The sequence below is a fragment of the Globicephala melas genome, chromosome 6, assembly GCF_963455315.2.
Source record: "Globicephala melas chromosome 6, mGloMel1.2, whole genome shotgun sequence".
Lineage (NCBI taxonomy): Eukaryota > Metazoa > Chordata > Mammalia > Artiodactyla > Delphinidae > Globicephala > Globicephala melas.
The window spans coordinates 23,015,851-23,035,320 of record NC_083319.1 but is presented as its reverse complement, the minus strand read 5'-3'; the positions used below and the strand labels follow the sequence as shown (position 1 = coordinate 23,035,320).

General features: G+C 38.1%; 1 protein-coding gene across 5 annotated transcripts in view; it reads left to right on the top strand.

The window, feature by feature from the left end:
• The window catches only part of MUSK (muscle associated receptor tyrosine kinase), a 91,786-nt gene that overhangs the window by 22,104 nt on the left and 50,212 nt on the right, over positions 1-19,470 (top strand). For all 5 annotated transcript variants that reach the window (XM_030858394.2, XM_030858392.2, XM_030858391.2 and 2 more), the window contains exons 3-5: positions 822-973; positions 5,527-5,654; positions 6,982-7,123. In XM_030858394.2, the coding sequence (XP_030714254.1) occupies positions 822-973; positions 5,527-5,654; positions 6,982-7,123 (422 nt within the window). The remainder of the gene's footprint in view (positions 1-821; positions 974-5,526; positions 5,655-6,981; positions 7,124-19,470) is intronic.

Genomic DNA, 19,470 nt, shown 5'->3' with positions numbered 1-19,470 from the left:
TCACACTGCATGTCATTTAGTGAGATAATATATGTAAAACCTGTATTTTTACAGTTTGGACCTTTTTTGCTTACTTATGTGTCCCAAGGAACTAGCACTGTACCTGGCACTTGTTAGGCACTCAACAAACATTTGATTAATGAATGAACAAATAGTTAAGTGGTAGTTACTTCTATAAATATTTAACTCTTTTTTTTTCCATTTTTTAAAAATTGAGGTATAGTTGATTTACAGTGTATTAGTTTCAGGTGTACAGCAAAGAGATTCGGTTCATATATACATACACACACACATACACACACATGCTCTTTTTCAGATTCTTTTCCCTTATAGGTTATTACAAGATATTGAATATATTTCCCTGTGCTATACAGCAAGTCCTTGCTGTTTATCTGTTTTATATACAGTAGTGAGTATCTGCTTATCCCTTTCTGCTAGTCGCACTTATGTGTGTGTGTGTGTGTTTTCATTATCTAGCTGCTACTTCCCAGTAAATATGGGGCAGAACTCATATCTTGGGTAATGATATATACTTTCCTAAATAAATAACTTTATGTTTGGTCTCATCAACAGACATCACCTTTTGAAGTTATTTTTGAAGGACTCAACACTGCTCTGATTATTGGAGCCTAGGAAAGATTAGAATATAATGTTAGCTTTCAGTTCCCAAATACGCTTATTCTGTTATTCAGAACTCAATCGAATTTCCTCTTACCTTTAGTCTACTTCCTCCATTGGTAAGCCATCTGTGTGATCATTTAATCATAGCCAAAACATCACAGATGGGGCCCTAACCTGCCATAATCCTCTGCGACCCACAGGCTCTTTGACACCCGGTACAGCATTCGGGAGAACGGTCAGCTCTTCACCATCCTGAGCGTGGAAGACAGCGATGACGGCATTTACTGCTGCATAGCCAACAATGGCGTGGGAGGAGCTGCCGAGAGCTGTGGAGCTCTGCAAGTGAAGATGAGTGAGTAGGAAAGAGAATCATCCATTGATTTCAAAGCTGACTTGGGACATTTTGAAGCAGGCAGTAAATAGAGCCTCCCGCATACCTGTATGTTCAGGCAGCCAGACAAGTTCAAGTTCAAATCACAACCTTGAGACAGTCCCACACCTCTTACTCCTGCCATCAACCACCATCCTACAGGCAAGCCTCATTGTTCTCTACCGTCTCCCATTTTCATGCCTTTACATGTCTCTTTATTTGCGCCACCCTGACATCTTTCACCAGGAGCTTCCCTTTAGAATCTTTACCCCATACCTTCAAAGCAGTTTCATGACAACCAAACACCCTTTTAATCTAAAACCTCTTTGCAGACACTTCTCCTACCCTTTTGCCTTGTTTCAAACTTGATTATCTTGAGTGACTTTTCAAACTTGAGTGACTTTTCTGCTTAAAGGGAGGCTATTTCTTCCCCATTTCATGTCAACAAGGCTAGCACGTACTGATGTTTCATGGTGGCTTTTAAGCCATTATATTTTGTATTCCTGTGCAAAACCTTTCCTCTCATGAGGGCTTTTGCCATTTTGACATTCTCTCTAACTCTATTCATCAAGTCAGCTACTCACTTCTAGGTCCTCTCCCATATTTCTCAAAGATTTTGATTCCAGATTTATTAAATTTCTATCCATTCCTACTCCTGCCATTATCCTAAGCGATTTCAACAGCCATGATTCAGAGCCACTGTCCACTTCATCCTATAGCTCCTTGACCTTCACAAGTCCAGTGATGTTTGCCTTAACTCTTTATCAGTCTACCCAATCGATGACCTTGTCACCCCCAGGAAATGGACTGTATTTCAAATCTTAAACCCCAGGAGGTCACATCCTGAACATGGACATTTCTATTTCCATCTCTGTCCGATGAGGAAACTAGTTTCCCACACTCATGATTTGCCTCCAAACTGAAGGCACAAACTCCATCTGTCTCCTTCTCAGCTAAGAACAGAGTCTAGCTCTCTCACACCCTTCCTCCCATTCCATACGATCACAATCATGGTCATGTTCTCCTGCCCTTAACTCCATTGGGGGGGTCTCTGTTCCATCGACCCCCAATGGGCACTTCATTCAATTCTCTCTTCACTTTGTTCTCTGTCCTACCTAGTGTGGCATCATCTCGCAGCCCTTACCAGCATCCTCAAATCTCATGACCCCCTGTGCTATAGCACCTGCTGCTTGCAAACTCTCAACCTTGTAATGAAGTAACCTTTATTTTCTCCTCTCTGATGTCACAGTACTGATGAGAAGAATCACAGAAACATGCATATTGGCACCATACAAAGCACGGTGGAATCCAGTTCCACCCGGAACGTTTATTATGAGGTTTTGTTGTTGACTTTATCACTATTTCTTACATCTTTTATCTTTCGGTTTTATTGTTATTGTTTTGCTGGAGGAAGTGGTTTGCTGCTTCTTTTCAGTGTGAGCACGTGAGATGCATTTTCTGAATGTTTGTGTGGCTGAAAGTCTTTATTTTGCACTCCAATTGTTTCTCCTCATATTTCCTACATATCTATCTTGATATTCTGCTTTCTAGGAGATTTATTTGGCTTTTCCTTCTATATCATGGATTTGGTCTTCAGTATGACCATTCTGCTATTCTGACCTTATATTCTGTACTTTGATCTTAAAAACCCGTATTTTTAATTTCTAGGTATTATTTTTTCCCTGACTGCTCCTTTTCTTCATAGCCAACTTTATGTGTATGATGCAACATTCACTCATCTAAGGATACTATTAATGCACTTTTTTAAAGCATTTTCTTCTTTCACCAGCTTTATTGCTGTTTTCTTCAGGCTAAGTTTTGATTTTATTTTGATTCTCTTTCTTCACGTTCATGGTTGTTCTCACATGTCTGTTAATCTTTTATGTTTGGTCACACCTATAAATGCTGTCCGAGGTTAACTATAATAGGTATGTAGTGGGGCTAGTGGGACATCATGGGGAAGCTGATCTGGGGGTTCTGAGGGTAAAGAGGTTGGGATGTACCCACAAGCAGGCTTTCTTTCAGCATGTGGGGCAGTAAGAACACCAAGTAAGGAAGTTGGGATGTTCTCTTTTGCTGAAGAATGAAGGTGTGATTCCAAAGAGTACATTTAAGTACCTCACTACTTTGTGGTACTACTTTTTCTTTGAATACTGCTTATATTTTTCTGACACTAAATGTTCTTGATTTTGGTTCTATCCTAAATCCTCTTTTTTTCTTCTCTCCTCTTCTTTTCTCCACTCTCTCCTTAGGAAAGCTTACCCATTCAGGTGGCTATACACTGGTGTGGCCGTCCCAACTGTTAAAATTTTGGAATGCTTCCACACTGCTTGCTAAAGAGCTGTTTCCTGAGACCCTCGAGGTCCCCACCCCCATGGCTACTCCAACTACCCTCAGACCTCCTTCGGGAGTTCCCTCCCCCAGATTCCTTATGGTCCAACAACTAAGGGTTCAGTCTTGGCATAGCAGGACACTTCCAGCATCCCACTTCAGCAAGATGACCAGTTCTGATTAGTCAGTGCTCATGGCTCCCCCTGAATCATGCTCCCTTAGGGTGGGGAATCCATGACTCCACATCAATACTCAGTTCATTCCTAGTTTTCTTAATGTTCAATTGCCCGCAAAGGTTCTCCTGAGCTCTCACCAACAGATGACAAGGACATCTATTTCATTGAGAAGACAGGAGTTATTTGCTTTAAGCAAAGGTTTTCTGCCTAAGACATTATCTGCGACTCAGGTTTGCCAGAGGGATCAGTTCAGGGAGCCCAATGGAAGGAATGAATAATACTCTCTTTGACTATATCACAGGTGTATCAACTCCTAAGCTAAGCTTTTGCCAATAGCTGTATGACAACTCAGCTCACAGTTGAGGCACCTAGTCATTGTCTAAGCATAGGTATTCACTGTCATTGATGAGAATGAGCATTGTATGCTTTAGATCGCAGACAAAGTGACAACGTTGATAGTTTTCTATAACATGTTTAAAGCCTATCTTGTATCTTTGCCACACTGCAGGGTCATACCACCTCTAAATGGCAATAAATAGCTAGATTAAAAATCAATAGACAGGGCTTCCCTGGTGGCGCAGTGGTTGAGAGTCCGCCTGCCGATGCGGGGGACACGGGTTCGTGCCCCGGTCCGGGAAGATCCCACGTGCCGCTGAGCGGCTGGGCCCGTGAGCCATGGCCGCTGAGCCTGCGTGTCCGGAGCCTGTGCTCCGCAATGAGAGAGGCCGCAGTGGTGAGAGGCCCGCGTACCACAAAAAAAAAAAAAAAAAAAATCAATAAACCATGCAGTCTTTGCAAATATCACTTATAACCACCACCAAACCATGTCCCTCCAACACACACACACACACACACACACACACACACACACACACACAATTGAAGTAGAAGGGCAAAAATCCTTATTTCCTGCTCTTCTATGTCAAAGTAACAAATTGATTATGGCACATGACCTGAAAAAAATAAAATGCATCTATTTCTCAGTAGTCTCTCCTGCAAAGACAGTCTTCTGCTTTGTAACTGTAACATAAGATTCCTTAGGAAATAAATGTAGTTTTCATTATTTTATGAATGTTTCAAATAGTAAAATCACTGGCATCCTGAACTTGTCAGTACTTCTATGCAATAGATTTAATAACGTCTTCCTCTGAAAGCTCAATGTTGGAGAATAAAAATTAACTGACATAAACTATTTCTTCTGAAAAAATTAATTTAGGAGTGTTTCACAGAACAGTATACACAAATTGGCTTTGCAGAGTAGAGTTACTCTGAATTGTATTACAGAATTTCTCTGATTACAAGTATAGTAACATTTGATTTATTTTCTAGAGGATAAATGTATCTAATTTTTAATCATCAAACTTAATAGTCAAATTAAGATGGAAACCAAAGGGAAAGTAGACATAACTCAGAATTATACAAATAAAACTTATATCAAAACTTTACTTTCATATGTTTTCATGTCTGTTGCTATGAATTACATGATGTTGAATTGTTATCAGTTTATATTTATTTATTATTTTTTTTTGCGGTACACGGGCCTCTCACCATTGTGGCCTCTCCCGCTGCGGAGCAGAGGCTCCGGACACGCAGGCTCAGTGGCCATGGCTCACGGGCCCAGCCGCTCCGCGGCATGTGGGATTCTCCTGGACCGGGGCACGAACCCGTGTCCCCTGCATCAGCAGGCGGACTCTCAACCACTGCGCCACCAGGGAAGCCCCTATCAGTTTATTTTAATCAAGTTTTTATTAACTATTTTAAAAGTGCAGAATACTATGATAATTATAAACTCCTAACATGTTTTATGAACTGATTTTTCAAATAAGATAAAACAGAGATAACCTAAATTTTCAAAAATGATTTCTGTTTGATAGCCACTAAAAACATGTCTTAGCATTTGGTGAATTCTGTATTATAATAAGCCTAAGAATATTTTTAATGTATATTTATAATTAAACATAAACTTAGAAACTCTAAGTTTAATAAAGCCATATTGCTTTTTAATTTTTAACCTTCATTTCCCTTTAGAACCTAAAATAACTCGTCCTCCCATAAACATAAAAATAATAGAAGGATTAAAGGCAGTTCTACCATGTACTACAATGGGCAATCCCAAACCATCAGTGTCGTGGATCAAGGGGGACAGTGCTCTCAGGGTAAGTGATTGTTATGTTAAAACATGTATATACAACACATTGTCAAATACAACAATCCTTTGCAAGCTCAGTCGCACACTTATAAACTTAGTATAAACTTTTTTCCATGTACAACATTTAACCAAACTTTAATATTTCTGTTCCCATATATGCAAATTGTAAGGCATTCCAGTTGGGGCTGAGTAGGGGAAAAAAGAGATAGGAACCAGTAGTGTTAAGGATGATAAAGGAGGCAAAGCAGAGCAAAGCTACAGTCTTTTTTGTTGGTTGGTATTTGAATCATTTATTTTTCAACATTGAATCTTTGAGACTCATGAGATTTAAAAAATGGAACTAAGCTCCAAGCTTTAGACCTGACAAATCGTTTCTGGGAGGAGAGAGAGAAATAAGGTTTGGAAGAAAAGGAATGAGAACATTCTGGAGTGAAGTTAGAGCATCAAGACTGGTGAACAAACCACCTTGACAACAACCTCAATCACATACAGTAGTCAAACTTGAAATGCAGTATTCACACGCTTATTTTGTACTGCTTTGTATCTTATACCTACATTTATTGATAAATTACTATACTGCATCACCATCGTCTCTTTCCATCCCTGTATAACCTACCAACTGTGAACTCAGTGAGGTCAAAGACATGTTTTTCGTATTACTGTACTCAGAGTATTCCATGGGGAATACATAGGTGTTGATATATGTCAATTAATTGAAATAAAACATAATATCAATTAGCTTTGTTTTATTTAAAATAAAACAAATAATTTTCATTTTTTATGGTAATCTATATAATTCTCTGGCTTTCCTTTTGTTATATTTTCTACAATAAAAGCAGGGGGTGGCTCTATATGAATTTAGAGTCCCCAGAGAGAAGATAGATGTAACATTTTAACTATAAAGACCAATTTTTGTATTATCTGTAGAATTTTCGAACTTTTCAAAGGATATATATTCCCCTAAGGATACCATATAGGCAGTAAGCATGGCTGTTAAAAGCAATGCTTTTAATCAAACAGACCTGGATGTGACATTTTTAGATATCAAAGAAACTCCTAAAATAAGGCTTGTTGATGTAGGACATCCAATAAGCCTTGGGGTCCTCATATAATGAAAGAAAATAAAAATAACTATATCTTATGGCATTGTTATTAAAATTAATTTTGGTAATCTTATACTATCTCATTTATTATTGTGTTACCCATAATAAATGCCAAATAAATGTTAAAATAATATTTTTGATACAAGTGATAGTGATGACTAGATGAAATATAGCAAATGTGTCCTTGACAGACCTATGGCCATTTTTAATGCATGTCCCTGTCCCTGGCAGGAAAACTCCCGCACTGCGGTTCTTGAATCCGGAAGTTTAAGGATTCATAATGTGCAAAAGGAAGATGCAGGACATTATCGATGTGTGGCAAAAAACAGCCTCGGGACGGCATATTCCAAGTTGGCGAAGCTGGAAGTTGAGGGTAAGGAGCTGCGTCCCTTCCCATTACAGGGCTAGCTGAGGGCCTCACGCTCTACTGTGAAGCATTTCAGCTTGCAAAACAGAGAGGCAGTAGGCAGTTCATTTCCCTCATTTATTCCAGATATTAGACCGTTAGGTCAACACTCAAACATTTGAAACGAGAAAAAAAATGTTCCTTTGTATAACAGGTCATATTCCATCCATAGCCCGTCAATTAACCAAAACCGACTAAAGTCACTATAATACTAAAACAATAGGATATCATTTTAGAACATCTTCTTGGCTTGGACAATTCTCCCTTGTTTATAAATTTGAAGATATTCATTTTATCTTTTTTCAGCATAAAAGACGTGTCTTAAAAATGTATCAAAAAGAAAAGAAAAAAAGTAACTTCTTTCCAATTGTATTGTCACAAAGGGTTGAGAAAAATATAATACTGGCTCAAAATGTATAACCCCAAACGGTCCTACTTCTATGAGTTACATTGTCAAAATATTTTCCGTTTTTTAAAGTGTTCCTTTAAGTCAATTAATCCAACAACTGGTTGTGAAATATCTTCACTGAGAAATCAGAATCCAGGTCGAGCTAGGGATTCTATCCATTTGGTCCTCAGCTCCTTCTTGACCTAAAATTATAACATATTTTGCTTAAAAATAGAAACTACCAGCATGCCTATACGAGGTGAGTAAACTGAGTACAAAACTCTTCCCAGCTCCTCCTGTTACAGGCCTTAGAATTAACCTCTCTGGCTCTCAGTTTTCTTATCTGCAAAGTGGGGTTTGTTGTGGGTATTCAATGAGATAAATTACTGGTAGTATTTAGCAGAGTGTCTGACGCTTTGTAAAACTCAGTAAATGTTGACTATAGGAGTTATCACTTCCTTTTCTGTTATCTGATTGATAAAGTGATTATCACACACTGGCACAAATTATAGTTCAGCTGGGGAAGACTTCACAGCTTCCCCATAGCTTACTTTGATGTCACCCTTCTCTTAGGCCAAAATCGAGCCTTTCCTACATTTCTTCCTTCTCAATCATACAGTTTTCTATTAGCTTCTTTAAGATTATCTTTATTTCCTAGCTAGACCTTCTTCTCACAGCTTTGATGATCTCATTTCAATTAACTGTTCATGGAAAGGAATGAGGTTGGAGGGAATAGTGGTTGTCAGATGTAAAAAGAATATATTTTTCACACAGCTGCTAGAATTTAATATCTTTTAAATTATCAGTGCTATTTAAAGCTCAGAATGCAAAAACCAGCTGATGTAACTTATGGAGTGAAAATTAAATAAACATACAAACACACTCAGTCCCACTTTCAGACACAGTGAATGTCTGCCTAGATCCAGTGTTTCCTTGAACTATATGTGGAGGGATACAGAACCAATGTTATCCATTTGTGTACAATATCATAAATATTTCCCTCTTCAAGGTATGAAATATGAGCCCACTGCATTATAACATCAAATACTGATTGTTTAGGTTACTGTCTTCAAAGATATTGAAACCATTTGGTTTAGCTTTGGCCTAGAGAAAATTATCACAGATCTCATTAGTTGGAGTTCAATTACACAGTTTGGTCTTGCCTTGCCATTTAGTTTTGTATCATGCCTATCAGTAAAACTGAACACTCTCCTTTCTTCCAAACACTGAAACGATCATGTTCATTGTGTTAGTAATTAATATATGCTAGAGATTTTATTAAACTTGCTAGTACTGAGAGCTCATAATATCATCTAAAATTACTCTACCAGTAGGTTAAGATGCTCATTTTAGCACACATGTCTATTTCTACTCCATTTTAATCCTTATTAGTCAATAGACACGAAAATATGTGACATGCTTAGCACAGCTGCTGGTATATAATATGCATTTAGTAAATGGTATCAACTATAATTATTACTATTAGAAGATAAATTTTGCAGAAAATCTGCTTTGGCTATTGAAGCTCTGAAAAATTGGCTTCCACCTAAAGAAATAGTGGAGGCATGTCCACAAGATATAATGCAAACATGACCTATTTTAAAGGAAGGGCCAATTCAACCAACAACTCAGAGCATGTGAAAAAGCAACTAAGAAGTCACTGGAAGAATCCCAACGTGCCTTCAAATGCCTGCTGTCTTGGCAATGGTGAGGGCTAAAGATGAAGCTGGCCATGGTCAGTTAGGACAGATGAGCATTTGCTATGTATTATATCGGTAACTCTGCAAATTAGTTTGAGCATATCAGAATGAGAGCCCTGTAAGTGCTAGTTGATGTGGGGCTACATTGAGGGCAAATAGATATGTCAGGGAAAGATATGGTTTGTCTGCCATTGTGAGCTTCTAATGAGGTTAAGCATGCCAGGTTATGGATTTAGTACAGTGTGTTTGCTAAATCCTAGCAGCCATAACAAACATGAAAGAAACACCCTTGGACACAGAAGTAAAGCTAGCTCCCTTTCTAGATTGCCATCCTCAGGCCGCCGGGTCTCTGGAATGGCAATGTAAAGATATTCTACCCTGACGCCTTGCCTTAAAAGATTCAAACAGTGGCATGCAAAATTACTGATGGGACCGTCTAACTCAACCATGACCAAACATGGATGTTTTTCGAAAAGGACGAGCAACGGGATGGCTAACATTTTAAAATCCTAAATGCTTTACATGTATTATTTTATTTTAATTTTCACGAACAGTCACTGAGGAACGGCCTATAATTGTACCATTTTAGGAAACCGAGGAACACAGAGGATAACTAATTCACTCAAGGCTGCACAGATGGAGGCACCTAAGAAATGGGGTAACACTGAATACTGTCTGTTCTATTAAAAAATGAGAGAATCATGTGTGACATTGTCAAGAGTGGTGTCAGAATGGGGATGGGGAAGAAGCCAGAATTCTGTGAATGAAGGAGAACAGGAACTGAAAAAAAGAGAGACAGTGTATGCTGACAATTTTTTTCAATAAATTTGGCAGAGAAAAGGGATGAGTCAAAAAAGTTAGCAGTAGTTGGAGGCATCTTTGGCACATAGGAAGCGTGGTTTTGCATGATTTCTCTTTTTAAAAGATTGAAATGTTTAAGAAAAAACATGGACAGTGTTAAAATATTAACGAGAAGGAACCCAGAGAGAAGGAAAATTTGAATATACAGGAGAGAGGTGGAATGTTCAAGGGACTGTGGTGCTTGGGAAGGCAAAACAGATGTATTCAGCAATAAACTTTATATAGGGGGTGACCGCATGTCCCAGTTTGCCCAGGACAGTTCTGGTTTACACCTGTTGTCCTGGAATAATTATTAATAGAGTCCTTCTTTTACTTTCAAAAATATCTCAGCTTCAGTGGTCAATTATATGATTACTCAGACAGGAAGAAGAAACTTCCTTCCTCATAATAGGAAGAAGGAGAAAAGAGGTGTATGCCAGTGTAAATGAGTTCATAAGTTGGGCAGATGGAATTTGAGAAAGCTCTGTTCTGATGGGCTCTATTTCCTCTCGGAAGTAGGAAGTAAGGTTATCTTCTGAAAATACTTCTGTAAAGGGGGGCAGCGGGATGAGGAGAGTGGAAAGGTTTTAAAATAGCTGTGGGGAATGGGGGAGATGACTCACAGGGAAACTAGGCTTGCTGGGGAACATTCAGATTTTAGCAGAGAACAGGACTATGAATACAGAGTGGCATCAATTTGCTTCATTGCAGGTTTTCCTGCAGGGTTGCTCAGCAGTACAGGTGTAAGTTGGAATAAGTAGAAAGCCAAATCCAAAGGCCAGATATAAGCATTGGAGTTTTGCCAGGAAAGAAAAGAGGGCAAAGGATTTGTGAATATTGGAAGAGAATGCTTGAAATGATGACTCATGGAATCTTTAGGTACTAAATACACAAACCCGGGATTACACACTTAGAACTCCAGCAACACGGCCAACAAGATAATATGAAAATCTTCCCACTACAAACAGCCAGAAATGCCGGGTTAGTTGTACAACTCATACGGAAAAAATGGAAATATTCAGAAGTCAGGAATGAATAGGAATTGGAAAAGCAGAGCGGTGAGATCATGAGCTGGTTGGGCACTGTCCTCCATGTAATGAGACAAGTGCCCACTTCTATAATGTAGAAGATTGGTTTTAAGGCTCTTAAAGGGAAAAAGTCAAGGTCTTGGGTCCCTGTGAAGTGGAAGTTAGCGCTGATACCCTTGTATAAAGCTGAGAACCACTGAAGTGAAAAGATAGGCCAGAAAAATGCTACCCGTTGGCATAGAAACACAGAGGCTTGTCTTTCTCTTCATAAGAATAGCCAATATTCATTCTTCATATGAATGAATAGCCAACACTCAGGACAGTATCTCAATTAGATTTGCTTTTGAATTCATGCTGCCAGCCGGCCAGTCTGGGAATCCCCAGTTGGAGAAATTAACATAAAAGTTAGTCCCAGGTCTTCCAAAAAAGAAATAGAGATGGCCAACAGGCACATGAAAAGATGCTCAATATTGCTAATTAATAGAGAAATGCAAATCAAAACCAAAATGAGGTATCACTTCATACTGGTCAGAATGTATATTATCAGAAAGTCTACAAATAATAAATTAGAGAGGGTGTGGAGAAAAGGGAGCCCTCCTACACTGTTGGTGGGAATGTAAATTGATACAGCCACTATGGAAGACAGTATGAAGGTTCCTTAAAAAACTAAAAATAGAGCTACCATATGATCCAGCAATCCCATTCCTGGGCATATATCCAGAAAAAATGAAAACTCGAATTCAAAAAGAGGCATGCACCCCAATGCAGCACTATTTACAATAGCCAAGACATGGAAACAACCCAAGTGCCCACAAACAAATGACTGGCTTAAGAAGATGTGGTATATATAGAACGGAACATTACCTGGCTATAAAAAAAGTGAAATATTGTCATTTGCAGCAACATGCATGGGCCTAGATGATATTATACTTAGTGAAGTAAATCATTCAAAGAAAGACAAATATGTGCAAAGACATACGTGGAATCTAAAAAATAATACAAATCAATCTACATACACAACAGAAACAGATTCGCAGACACAGAAAACAAACTTATGGTTACCAAAAAGGAGAGGGAGAGAGGGAGGGACAAATTAGGAATATGGGATTAACAGATACAAAAAAATACATAAAATAGATAAGGAACAAGGATTCACTGTATAGCACAGGGAATTATATTCAATATCTTGTAATAACCTGTAATGAAATATAATCTGAAAAAAACCTGAATCACTTTGCTGTACACCTGAAACTAATACAATATTGTAAATAAACCATACTTTAAAAGAAAAATTTTAAAAATTAGTCCCTGGTCAAAAATTTAACAACAAAAACGCTGAAAAAAGAAACACCTTACACAGGTTACATAGGGTTTTCATAGGTAAAGCCACACTGAGGATGAGTTCACAATACAAAATTATCGCATCCACAGGAAACAACCCGCCTTGAGTGAGAATTAGCTGACACAATATACAAAGTGATTTAAACCCCAGGAAATTCGATTAACAACACAATATAATAGATACTCTAAAATAAATATGTTTAAACTAAAGACACAAAAGGAGGAACAACAAAAAAGTAAGATACATTAGGAAGAAGAAAAACAGTTCCGATAAAGAATTAAATATAATTTTAACAAATGAAAAAGATAATGGTTAAAATTAAAATTCAGTGGTTGAGTAATGGCATATTAGAGATAAAGAGATAATTCATACATTAGAAGTCAGCTCTTCAGAATTAAGAATTCAGTGCAGAGAGACGGGAAAGATGAAATTGAATTTAAGAAATAATTAAGGATAAAAAAAGAAATAATTAAGGATATAAATTATAGAAAGAGAGAATAGAGAAATATAAGAGAAGCTATACTCAAAAGCATGATGCCTGAGAACTTGCCAAAATTGATGAAAACTTAAATCATCAAGTACGAGATGTACACCAAGTCCCAATAGTAAAAATAAAGAGCAGATACAGAAATATTTGCACACCCAGACACATTATAATGAACCAAACACATAATGAACCAAAGACAAAAAGGTGATGTTAATTATTAAAGAAAAGACAGATTGCTTACAAAGAACATCAATTAGAATAACAACAATTGACAGGGTGTAGGAAACCAGCACTTGCAATTATTCTTATAATTTGGTGTAGCCTAGTAGATATGTTTTTTGTTTTTAATAACCATCAAACTTTAAAATGTGTATAGATTTGTCTCAATAATTTAACTTCTAAAAATTTATCTAAGGGAATTCTTTACAGAAGTATATACTCAAGATTATCACAAAGTTGTTTATAATAGTAAAGTTTTTTAAATAATTTAAATTTGCATCAATAGGAGACTGACATAATATGTGATGAAATTCCGTGTGACCATTAAAAAGGATGAGATCGATCTATATGTATTAATTTCTAAGACTTTCCACCATATATGTGACTTGGGTCTGTTTCCTGTCTCTGAATCTCATTTTCCTCATCTCTAAAACAGGGGTAAAAATAGGACCTACCTCTTAGGTTTCTGCAATGATTACATGAATTAATACTGGCACACAGTATGCACGATATATTTGCTGCTTTTATTAGTAGTGATTTAATTAATACTTACATAGTGCTTACCATGTGCAAGGCAATATCCTATTTCTTTAGAAATATTAACCCATTAGAAATATTAATGTGTTCATAAGTGAAAAAGTATGTTAAAGAACAGTATGTTATATATTATACACTGGAGTATAAATGCCGAAATGTTAATAGTCATCATCTCTGCATATAGAATTACATGGGGGGGTGGTAACCTTCCATAATATACTTTATATAGCTTTATACTTTCTGAACTTTTATAAAGAGACCTTTATAATGAGGAAGAATTAATGCTTGTATTTATGCTTTGGAAAAAATGACTTCTTCCAAATATTATACTATTTAAATCAAGTGACATCAACCTTTCTGTTCATTGGTTTTACATATTTTTGTAGCTCTGTTGCTCCATTCTGCTCTAGAACAAACTCAGGGATGGGAAAAGTTTTGTCAAAGGCAATCGATCCCTACCTTGATTAGATATTCACAACTCTTGCCTATTGGCTGAAGAACGTCTGTGGTGGGATCATGATAAACAGAACACGGAAGCTGCCATTTCCTTAGGGAGGGAATTAACCCGTAAAGACAGTAAGTTGAGGAAGTAAGGGAGTGGGAAGTGAAAAGGTTCAGAGAGTGGCAGCTACTGGTGAATTCTCTCCTCGTTTGACTCTTCTTTCTTGATTATGGGCAGAAACCTGGAATTTATGATTCTGTAGTAGCTTGGAGGATCCAAAGTAAAATTCCATACGGGTTCTGATTTCTCAATGAATATTTTCTACACTTGGTTAGGTGTTATTGACTCATAAAGTAAATTAACAGAAAGTTCACATAGAAAAGTGAAGCACTCCTGGGTGAGAACTATATAGCTATACTGATTTGCCATTGGCAGGGAAGTCTCTGGTTTCCCAAATTCCATAGTCACCTGGGATGCAGAAAAGAGCTGTCAGTCTCACAACGATGGAGGCTCTCCCTCTGGAAATGTTAACCCCTCTCTCGGGTACCTCTGTGACAGTGGGCTTTAGGATAGCCCTCATGGCAGGATAAATGAGGGCCAGAGAAATCTGTACGTCATATTGCATAGAAAATTTCATTTTCTAAATGTTCATTTTTAAATATTTTACCATATTTGGAGTGAATCTCACAGTCATTGGTTTCTTACAACAAGCATTGGCTAACTTCTTGTTTCTTTATTATGCATTTTAATATATCTGAAATTGAGGTTTGTCTTACCCAGCTTAATGGCAATCATACCTTGTTTGTGGCTTCTGCCCCCTAGCTAAGATGGTTCCTTAGCTGTCTCCAGATATGCGAATGAATATACAGTTATAAAACAAAGATAAATCAATCATATTGGCTCAGAAAGATTTCCTTATATTTAACTAGAAATGTTCCTTCTGTTTGAGATCATTTGTTTTAATTAGTTCCTCACAGAGGTAAAAACACCATTTTCAGCAGCATAACTCTTTGTAGTCTCCCCTCCCCCCGCCGGCCCTGAACAATGATGCTTGCTGCATTAGTTTTGGTTGAAAAGAGACAAAGTGACTTCTCAGGGACCTATGGAAGGAATTCTCTTCTAAGTCAAGGGACAGCGTTGTCTCTTTCTCCAATCTACTTCATGTTCTACCTTAGGCATGTGCGCATCCAAAGAATGATCCCTACTGTTTCTCTTATGTGTCTTTAATTGAAAAAGTTTTCTCCTGAGTACTCCGAAGTACTCAGTACTCCAGAGTACTCAGTGGCAGGGCGATACCACCATGGAGTGTGATGATCTGAGTGGTAGAGCTGAAGTTTTCAAGGAGAGGCTGCCGTCAGGGGAGGCTTTGAATGACCTCTGAAGTACCAGATTCTTATTTTACTTTTCCAATTTTGACGAGAGGGATATTCTCCCTTAAAAAGTGTTTCATAAACACTACACCACAGAAATTAAACACTTCTAATACGATAATGTAATTATTCTTCTTATAGCCAGAAAGAACATGGTTCTGAGTTTTTTAATCATTGGAAAGGATCCATTAAAAAAAACTACAAATATCTAATTTTCTTATATTTCTCTTCTATTCTTACATATTTCCCTTAAACTTCCCTTATCTCCTTTGCCTTAATTATTAATGAAATGATTTATTTATTTGGAGCTGAGGGCGGATCTTATACATTCTGTGAATATCACATTCAGACGAATCCTGCTTTGTGTATAGAAACTGGTTGAGTGTAGAATACTTGAGACCCAAATTAAAACAGATGCATGTTGGAATGGATCGGGCTCCCTGCTAATTGCATTTTCTATTATTGCCTTGTTTCCTCTTGGAGCTTTAAGCCATTAAGGAAAAGGTTAGGCAGAAGGGAAGCTAGAACCAAGGGTTCTCAGTCAGTGATCACCAGTGGAAAGAGGCGGCTGGGCATAGTATAAAGTTGCAAGTGAGAGCCCTAGAAGCAGACCAAGAAGAGAACAGAACCCTTCTACACAGAGGGCTATAGAGGGTTACATAGAGGCTCCTCTAACGTTTAAACAACTCCTTATTTGCAGGGGGCCTCAAAAAGAGACCCATGTCTCCACACTTGGGAGAGGCATTTTGGGGAGTGAGGAGGAGGGAAGGTGAGCCATTTGGCAAACTTGATCGGCTCCAGGGCAAGAGTTTCCCAACACTGAACAGGGCACTTTATTGCTGTCAGCCCCTTTCTCTGCAATCTGAAAAGCTTCACCATGTATCCTTAGGGATGACCTGGTCTATTGGAGGCTTTTGTTGTTGTTGTCGAAGACTTTTGGCAAACATACGCAGTATATAAGATAAGTAGAACTCTAAAAGACCCAAACAAATACACACATAGGATGTCCCGGAGGCAAATGGCAAGAGATCTAACTCTAAGAGATCGGGACTGTTTTCAAAAATGTTAGACTTCTGGCTGTCTTCTTTCCTAGAGATCAGACTTCCTTACTGCATCTAGAAATGTTTACATACATTTGATTTGCTTTTTCCTTTGTTTATGCTGCAGCTCTTAATATGACAAATGCCACAGAGAGAGGTATTTAAACCCCCAACGTGTGCTGTGCTCTCAGTGATTGCAGTCTTAATAAAATTTGCAGTGACCCTGTTCCCGGCATCAATTCTACCTGCCTGATGCCACTAACAGCTTTGATTTGCTGTCATGAGTACACTGTGCATTTAAAAACCAAAGAAAAGAAACAGGCATAAACCTTCGATAACCCGGGGGGCTATCATGGGGAAAATTAAATCTGCATGATTAATAGGGTGCATGCTCTAAAAGAAGGGTTTGACCCATTGATTTCAACTTTAGGGGAGATTATGCTGCATTCTCATCTAGAAAGTTCTGTAGTGCTTTTGAGAAACAATGGTAAAGTGGTCCTTTAGTTGAAGAGTTGTCAGTAAAGTTCTCTAAGGACAAAAAAGTGTTATATAATGATTATGCACTGAACATATAATACTTCAAGGTGAAGAACAGTTAGGTCCTCTTTAATCGCTTTTAAGAAAAGAAAATGTGGGCTTCCCTGGTGGCGCAGTGGTTGAGAGTCCACCTGCCGATGCAGGGGACACGGGTTCGTGCCCCAGTCCGGGAGGATCCCACATGCCGCAGGAGCGGCTGGGCCCGTGAGCCATGGCTGCTGAGCCTGCGCGTCCGGAGCCTGTGCTCCACAATGGGAGAGGCCACAACAGTGAGAGGCCTGCGTACCGCAAAAAAAAAAAAAAAAAGAAAAGAAAAGAAAATGTGCTTCAAAGATTTGTCTTCAATTATTTAAGATAATCAAATTGATACAATGTTGACATTATATCGTTTGAAATGAAAAGTTCTTGGGACCTAAAATATGCATCCTCTAATTGGAGTAAGCTTTTATTTTCATTGTTTAGGTATTAAAATGAGATGTACAAGTTCAAACATACATTCACCAAAAAAAAGGAAAACTTCTTTCTCTTTAATGCATTAATTCGTCCAACAAAGATTCCTTGAGCAATACACCAGGTGCTGTATGAGACAGAGAAGACCATGCCATCAGTGGGCTTAATTTCAAAATGTAGCTATTTTGAATTATGCAAAGGTATCACAGAAAGCTGTCAGGACTCTATGGCAATATGGAATTCAAATAATACGTTCACCTGTTTCCTTCAGAGATCCAATATGTGACTTTCAAATTTTAATTAGTATATTTATTTCCACCAATGATAAACTATACAAGGCATGATTTTTGGAAGGAACTTAATGTACTGGCTAATAACATGGGCTCTAGATTTTTGAGAAAACTGCCTGGGCTGCAGAGACTAGAGTCAACCGCTTAAGTTCAAACCGTGGCTCCACCACTTACTACTTACGTTAACTTCAGGTGGGTTACTTCGTTTCTTAGTGCCTCAGTTTCCCTACCTGTAAAATAAGGTGAATAATACTTCCTATCTCATAAGTTGAAAAAGAATAAACCTCAATACCATGTTTAAAGCTCTTAGAAGAGTGCTTGGAACAGAGAAATCACTCAAATAATAGTTAGCAATATTAGTTCTAGAACTAAAGTAACTTCAGTACAACGAAAGCAACGACTTAAGCAACTGGAAAGACATTTACAGCTCTTTACTCCACGTGTCATTTTTATCCTTGAGATAGAAGCAATAAAGTTCAATGCAAAAACTAAATTTTTATTTAGAATAGAGTTGATGTTTTATTAACTTTGGTTCTATCAGAAGAGTAACCATCAACTTTAAAATCTGAAATGAGCCCTAGAAGTTATAGCTCAATCCCTTAGTCTTCAGATAAGGAAACTTGAGACCAGAAAAATGATTACTTTGCCTAAGTTATCCAAGAGCTTGGATGTCTTAACCCCTAGACCAGGACATCTTTCATTACCCCATTCTTGAGTCTTTTCTTTTTCTATGTTTATGTTACATAGATCAGTACTCTGCCACTTACTAGTTACGTGAGATTGGATAATTCACTTAACCTCTGCAAGTCTATTTCCCCTTTGTGAAATGGGGGCAATGTGACTTGGAACATAAAGTTCTTAAAAGGGGCTGAGATAGCATATATACAGTGTCTACATGGTAGCTCTTAGATTAATACTGGCCGTTGTTGGTATTGTTGTCTGTTTTTTACATTGTTACGAAGCTGGATGACTTATATCCAGAGAATATTGCTGGTTAGGCTTCTCAAATTTCATAAATAGAATGTCAACATTACCAACTGCTTCTCTTGCTTCCAAAGAACATAAATCTACCCTCAACCAGCAATGCTTTGTCCCTGCATTCTTGGTACTTGTTAGAGATTATAACTTTGGTTTGGCCCCATTGTGACAAGTGATATAAGGATGCCTATCTAAGGAGCTGTATGAAGATGTGACTTTACCGGCAAACTAGAAATGGGCTGTTTAGAATCAAACTGTCCCCCACAAAAAAGTATAAAATCAGGAAAGTCGAGGCAACCTTAGTGCATACCCCAAGCTTACATCATATTTTATTCACTACAGAAATAGCTGTTTGCCAAAAATCTTGTTGAAAATATTGATCATTCCATCACTCACTGCTCTGCAAAACATCTTAAGTGAGAAATTGCTTTAAAAATTTAGTGCCAGGCTTCCCTGGTGGCGCAGTGGTTGAGAGTCTGCCTGCTGATGCAGGGGACACGGGTTCGTGTCCCGGTCCGGGAAGATCCCACATGCCGCGGAGCGGCTGGGCCCGTGAGCCATGGCCGCTGAGCCCGCGCATCCGGAGCCTGTGCTCCGCAACAGGAGAGGCCACGGCAGTGAGAGGCCCGCGTACCGCAAAAAAAAAAAAAAAAAAAAAAATTTAGT